This window comes from Podarcis cretensis (genome assembly GCF_951804945.1).
Source record: "Podarcis cretensis genome assembly, chromosome: 10".
In the NCBI taxonomy this organism is placed as follows: Eukaryota; Metazoa; Chordata; class Lepidosauria; order Squamata; family Lacertidae; genus Podarcis; species Podarcis cretensis.
The window spans coordinates 70,591,764-70,598,510 of record NC_137179.1 but is presented as its reverse complement, the minus strand read 5'-3'; the positions used below and the strand labels follow the sequence as shown (position 1 = coordinate 70,598,510).

The 6,747-nt window shown below is 41.1% G+C and overlaps 1 protein-coding gene across 7 annotated transcripts in view; it reads right to left on the bottom strand.

Annotated features, from left to right (window-relative positions):
* Window positions 1-1,876: 1,876 nt before the first annotated feature.
* The window catches only part of ATXN7L1 (ataxin 7 like 1), a 75,766-nt gene continuing 70,895 nt past the window's right edge, over window positions 1,877-6,747 (bottom strand). For 5 of the 7 annotated variants that reach the window (XM_079993609.1, XM_079993611.1, XM_079993612.1 and 2 more), the window contains 3 exons: window positions 5,676-6,621; window positions 4,912-4,986; window positions 1,877-4,478 (listed from right to left, as the gene is read on the bottom strand). In XM_079993609.1, the coding sequence (XP_079849735.1) occupies window positions 4,437-4,478; window positions 4,912-4,986; window positions 5,676-6,621 (1,063 nt within the window). In that variant the 3' untranslated portion in view covers window positions 1,877-4,436. The other 2 variants (XM_079993610.1, XM_079993608.1) reach the window with 2 other exon arrangements.

Here is a 6,747-nt window from a genome sequence, read left to right as displayed (position 1 = left end):
TTCGTCTGGAAGTCTAGAGCACTCTGAAACAGCTGCAGCCCTAATCAAACTGAAGACCAGCCAGAGAGAACTTGAGAACTGGTTTGTCATTTTGTCTTCCTGGGCTGTTGTTTCTGTCGACATCCCCTGTTGCTGAGGACTGAGATTGTGCATTCTCCCTGATGAAGAGCAAGTAGACAACTGTTTAATTATTTGTTTGTTGAAAAATTGGGCTGGGGGGTTGCTACAGGCCTCAGTAGAAAGGGGGGAAAGCAAAGGCTGGAAAAATAAAAAGGAGTGGTGTCAAGATATAGGTGGCCCAGCTAAAGACTGTGGCAGATCATGAATAGTGCAGTATTGATAATTATCTGTGAAGACTGGGAGCCAGTGGCTAAGTTGGTCTGAGAGCGTGCCGTGTGTAAAAGGTTGCACAGGTAAGTTTTTAAAGGAGGCCAAACTGTGCAGTCAGAAGTACAGCCATAGGAGCTTTGGGGTGCAGAAAGAGCTTAGTTTGTTTCATTTCATAAAATTAATACACTGGTTTAAAAAACACAAACACAAGGCTCCCCCAGACCTCAGAGCGATTTACAAGAGAGGATTTGCCACTATGGCTGAACTGGGTTGTGAGAATAATTGGCTGGCATGGAAATGGGGAGGGGGGGGGAGAGAATTTGGCCTGCAGTAAAAGTCTCTTAGAGGCTGGCTCTTGAGTCTTTGGAAAGACTGCAGCATGTAAATATCAGTATTTCCTTGGGTACAAAGGTTGTCTTTAATAAAGCAATTATCTTAGTTTAAAGCAGGCAAGTGCAAAGTCTGTTTCGGGGGCCTGACTTGGCCCCTGTGGCAGTTTATTTCCTGGGGTAAAACCTCTCAATAAGGGGTGGGGATGAAAAAAAAGCTCAATAACTTACAGTGGTGCCTCGCAAGACAAAAAGAATCCGTTCCGCGAGTCTCTTCGTCTTGCGGTTTTTTCGTCTTGCGAAGCAACCCTATTAGCGGCTTAGCGGCTTAGAAAAAGGGAGAAAAAAGTGGAAAAAATCGCAAGACTCGCAAGACGTTTTCGTCTTGCGAAGCAAGCCCATAGGGAAATTCGTCTTGCAAAGCGCTTCGAAAAACGGAAAACCCTTTCGTCTAGCGGGTTTTTTGTCTTGCGAGGCATTCGTCTTGCGGGGCACAACTGTAAATCCTAAAAAAAAGGTCAACAACTTTGGTTGGTCTTGGTCGGCCCTCACGGCCCTTCACTTCATCCAATTTGGCCCTCTTTGAAAAAAGTTTGGACACCACTGGTTTAAATTACAGCACCCCTCTCTAGCCAAGTGTCTCTAAAGATGGCTGGCTAAGAACAAGGTATATATAGCTTTTGCTTTCTTGGGGTTACTGTTTTCTTGAGTCTGTGCGATGGCAGGAGGAACACTGTGTTTGTTCCCTTCTTCAAAATGGAGCAGGTCCTAATATTAAGGATGTAGACTAGAGCACCACTCTTGACTGAGGTGTCTCTGAGTCTACCACGAAGAGACCAAAACACTTGACCTGTAAATGTACTATCTGCTCCTGAGCTTTAAATTCTCCATCTTGGGGCCAGAACCATCTGAACAAGCTATGAATTGTGGACTCCCCATACCCCAATCCGCCTATCCCAGCAGCAGCCGCCGCCGCCGCCTCTTAAGTGGGAAGGAGTGGGGATGAAAATCCCCACAGAAACCTACTTCTTCATGTGGGCTGGACCTTGCTGGATCAATGATGACGTTTTAGAATGAACCCCAATCCTAAGTGATTGCCTTGTATTTACAACAGTGACAAAATGAGGTAACAGAAGCACTGGTTGATGCTGCATGAAACAGAAAAAAGTTTCCCAAAGGTAACTTTCCTTCAAAAGCTAATAAAAACGCTTCACCTATTTCTTACAAACATATAAATTATTTTATTTACAAAGCCATGTTACAAAAAATAATAATAATAATAAAGCAAAAAACAAAATGTAACCCCAAAACAAAAGAAATACAATCGCTCACTAGAGAATATCTCCAGGCCTGGTGTTGAACTGTGGCAGTATCAGTCAGATACATGTTTGTTCTTTTTTCAAAACTGTAAGCCATAAAGTTTTATTATTTACACCTTACTTCCGACACAATTTTCACAAGCATGGAATGGGCTCTTTCTGATACTGCTAATACATAAAAGGTGCAGAACAAAGAATGAAAATACTTAGTGTTACAAAATATGGGCTTGTAGAAAAGAAACTGACTGTACACATATGGCATTTTCTTTTAGAATGATTGGACATGCTTTCTTCAAAAGTCTTCTGGAAAAAGATTCTAAAATTTGTAGTAGGAAAGCACAATACAGGAGGTGCAAAGTCATTTCTGTGCAACAGTTAATATTCCCCATGACTGACCAGCTATGCAAAACCCACAGAGTTTTGTTAAAGTGCCATGGGCCAACAGCATAACAAAATATAAGGTGTAAATAGAAAATTTTCCTTTTTTTTTCAAACAATAGTTCACTGAGAATCAGCAGTAATAGAATATGCTGTATAAACTATTCTCTACAAAGGTTGATCAGCACTATGTACAATTGTTAACATTGATACAAAAGAAGGCATACAAGTTACCCAAGTCGCTTTTGTTTTTTTTAATATGGCTGAAGGGCCTATGCATTGCGTATGTGTAACAACCAAAGCTGCTGAGCCTCTATTGCTGGAAACGAATCACAAAGTCTTCAGGCAAAGGTGGGAGGAAGAAGGAAAAGCAACTGTTGAATGAATGCTACACTAATAATACATTATAGGCTGGTCCAGTTCAAATCCATTTTTTAAAAAAACAACTGCATTTCACTTTTCAGGCTGGACGTTTTAGCACGTATAAAATCAATTGGTGATATTTTTTTTAAAAAAAAATGCAGGGGATTAAAAAAAGTATGAGGTTTTTACTTGGTTTCCAAAATGCTTTCAGACCGATGCCACTGAAAATAAAAGGATACATACATAAGCAGCAAAGAACACTCCCTAGTCCAGCTTCTTACATAACAGATGCATGTTAAGAGCTAAGGAACCCTTAACACGACTGAATTGTTCCTTCGGTCACTGAGTAACATTAATTCTCAGAAGCAGCCACTGAATCTCACCACCCCTGTTTCCCCTCTAGAAGTAGAAAACAGCAGTTCACTTATCAGACGGTGTTTTCTTACTGAGATTTTAAAACTCCTGCAGTTATACAACACAAAATAAATTAGTTTTTTTATAGATAAAAAAGTCAACAAGGCTCTGTTCCTACAACTGAAGACAAACATTGTGCAAAAATAACAAAGATATGTACACTTTTTTCAGTCTGAAGAAATGTACAATAAAACCATAACTCAAAAGTACATGAAAAATATAAGCATTGCTTAAAACTTTCCTAAGTTTCATATTGTTCATGAAACTATTCCTGTCACTTCCCAAATATAGCAAAACATAAATTACAAAATTAACACTATAAAATTTTACTTTAAGAATATCTTCTAATTTCCCCCCAAAGGGCCTAGCCATGTTTACAATTGTTAAACATTGTATAAGCTTTAAAAATTTCCTTAAGCCTTCCACCCCCCCCAAAAGGAATCTGCTTCCTGCCCCCTTGAGATGTAAATAAACCAGCATTTAAGTGCACTTTTAACACTGTAGAAATAAAAATTAACTGCTCTGTAGTAATTTTGCAGTACCCTAGTATTATTATTAAGTTCCTGATTTCAAAATCTACCTTTATTTTTTTTAAAAGCAGTAATTGCTGTAAAACATTGTCAGTGCAATTCTAACTGATACAAATTCAGTATGCTCAGCTCCTGTCTTTTCAAAGAACAAATTGTTTCATTAAGGAAAACAGTAGTATAGATTCTTTGTGGCTCTCCCATCTACAAGTGAGGAAATTTTCACATGGTGCTCCTATTAATCTCACTGGGAACAAATTGAATATACCCTTCAGTACACTGAGCAGATTAGGAATACCATAATCAACAAGAGGTGCTGCACACTGAAACCACTAAACAACGTCAGTGAAACTTCTGGCCACACGGTTGTTAGTTACTGCTGAGAAATGCACTAGGACAATAATAAATAATAAATACAGAAGTTACTGTAAATTTTAAACAATGAAGGGGTGTTTTAAATATAATATAACCACACATTGCATTATTTCGGAATGTTCACTGCTGTCATTTGTTGCAAGAAACAAAAAAGGGGAAATGCAACAATTTGCTTTTAAAAGCTTGAATCCGAATCAAACCAGATTGCACAGATCAGAGGCCGGTGTATATTGAAGAATTGAAATATGCCACAGTTTTATGTAGATTTAAAAACATTTGTTTTTTAAAAAAACCACAAAAAATATTAAGTAAATTTTATCTGCAGGAGACAAAAAATAAAATAAGAAACCAGAGTAGGGCTGCTAAAACGAGATTGATTATAGGCTGGTTGCTTTTCCTTGTTATGGAAGAGTCCTTATCCTACCAGTCCGGTTTAACGTCTTCTGGAAGAAAGATAAGAGTTTATTGTAAAACAATGCAACATTTTGCTACACTACAAGAACTTAATTAACTACAAACCCCCAAATTTGGGATACCCTCCAAACTGGTGCCAAAGTTTCGCGGTCCTTTTGCAGCACGAACCCCACATTTTGCAGCAACCCACTAAACTGAGTAATTCATGCTCAAACCGGAGGTCCTAGGTATCACCCCAAAACCCAACATACTTCCAGTTTACAGAACCTTCCCAACAGTTGGCTAGGCAGAATTCTGACTTGCTAGACAGAGATGAGTGGCTTTTTAGAAGCCTGCATTAAATCATTACAGTACTTCTTATAATGCAATAAACGTGTGCAGCTTCGGTAGTTTATATTAAAATCACTGGTCAACAAACTGGTTATATAACCACTTCAGGAAAATTTGTAAACTGCAACTCACTTGTTTGTTGTGCACTGGGTTCGGTGTACTTGAAGGACTGGACTGAGACAAAGCTACACTGCTATTTTTTCCAATCTGTAAGGTACAAACAGTATTCAGAAGGCAACATGCAGAAACCATATAGAACTGCCGTAAAAGCAAGCGTACTCTCAAAATCTTTTGCAAACTTTTTCAGCAGGGGGCCAGTCTACTGTCCCTCAGACCTTGTGGGGGGCTGGACTATATTGGGGGCGGGGAATGAACGAATTCTTATGCCCCATGAATAACCCAGAGATGCATTTTAAATAAAAAGACACATTCTACTCATGTAAAAACATGCTGATTCCCAGAACGCCCGCGGGCTGGATTTAGAAGATGGTTGGGCCGGATCCAGCCCCCGGGCCTTAGTTTGCCTACCCATGATTTAAGTCCCTATTAACATACTCTCAATTAAAAGCAATATGGAACACGTGGCTCTCAATTTCAGTAATGTATCATGCAGATGTCAGGCTATCCTGGGAAATGTTTGGGGCTGACCGTTGGGTAACCGTGGTATAAGAAACCAGGAAGTTGCCTCTGCAGCCAGGAGTGGAATGGGAGATGCAACCTTTCTTCAACCTCATTGCTCACTCACAGGCCAACGGAGGCTGGCTGGACTTGTGCATTACATTTGCACAGGATGCTGACTGGGTGCTTCCTCAGCAGTTCACCTCTGTGGGCATCCTGACTACTTTGCCCCTGCCAAGTCAGGGAAACAAGACCCGACAGACTCGTGAAACCCTTACCTGCCGAGAGATGGAGCTGTTTGGAGTATCTGGCACCGTAGGAATAAGGTTGGCAGTGCTCTTTTTGTGAACGCTATTCATACCAGGCATTTTAGTGATTTTACAGGCTTTGCTACTAGAACTAGAGTTTTTGCGTTTCTTCCCTTCCGATTTGTCAAAACAAAGGGGGAGAGAGGACACGGCGTTGTGTGCTGTTAGGGAGTGGTCCCCTGAATGGTGAAGGAGGGAGGGCACAGACAAACCGGAAGAGTCAATACTGTTTACCACGATGCTCATGTGTTTCACTGAGTCTGCTGAGCTACTTGATAACGAAGTCCGTCCTCCTGAGGGCTCCGATTTGGCACTGAGTGGGGTTGTTCCATTGTTTGCATTGTGCACAGACAGACTGTTATAGGAAGATGTGGCCTGATAAGAGTTCAAGGTCGAGCTGGGGTTCAAGACGCAGTTCTTTTTGTGAGACCCTGAAAAGGAAGAAGAGGGGGACGAGGAAGTCTGCAAAGACAGCGAGGAAGAAGAAGAGGGCGGCCTTTTCTTTTTGTTACTAGAAGACTCATCACCGCGGCACGAGAGATCTCTGACTTTTGAGGATTTGCTGGTTTTCGTTTTGGATGGCTTGTGGGATGGGGGAGGGATAACCGCTGGCACAGGTGACATGGCCGACGGGGTCTTAAATGTCGAGTCTATAATACTCAGGCTGGCAGCCACGTGAGGGAACGCCGTAGTGTGCGACATAATGGAATTTGTATCCGATGCAGTCACAAAAGCCGCGTTGGACAACATGGCAGAAGTCATCAAGTAGGAAGAAGGTATTCTTGAACTGACGGGCGCCGAAGGAATATACACTGCACTAGGATTGCTGAAAGGTTGCAAAACTGATGCTGGAAAAGGGGTGGAGATATGTGCTGCTGGAGAGGGCATCGGACTATCCACTGCCGGAGGGATTTTCCTGTAACAGGAAAGAAAAAGAAATACTTTGAGGTTTGGGCACCTCGTAACTCAGCTTAGCTACAAGGACTGAGCAATAAACACATACACACAAATAAGAATTACTGGATAGTTTTAATTTACTAGT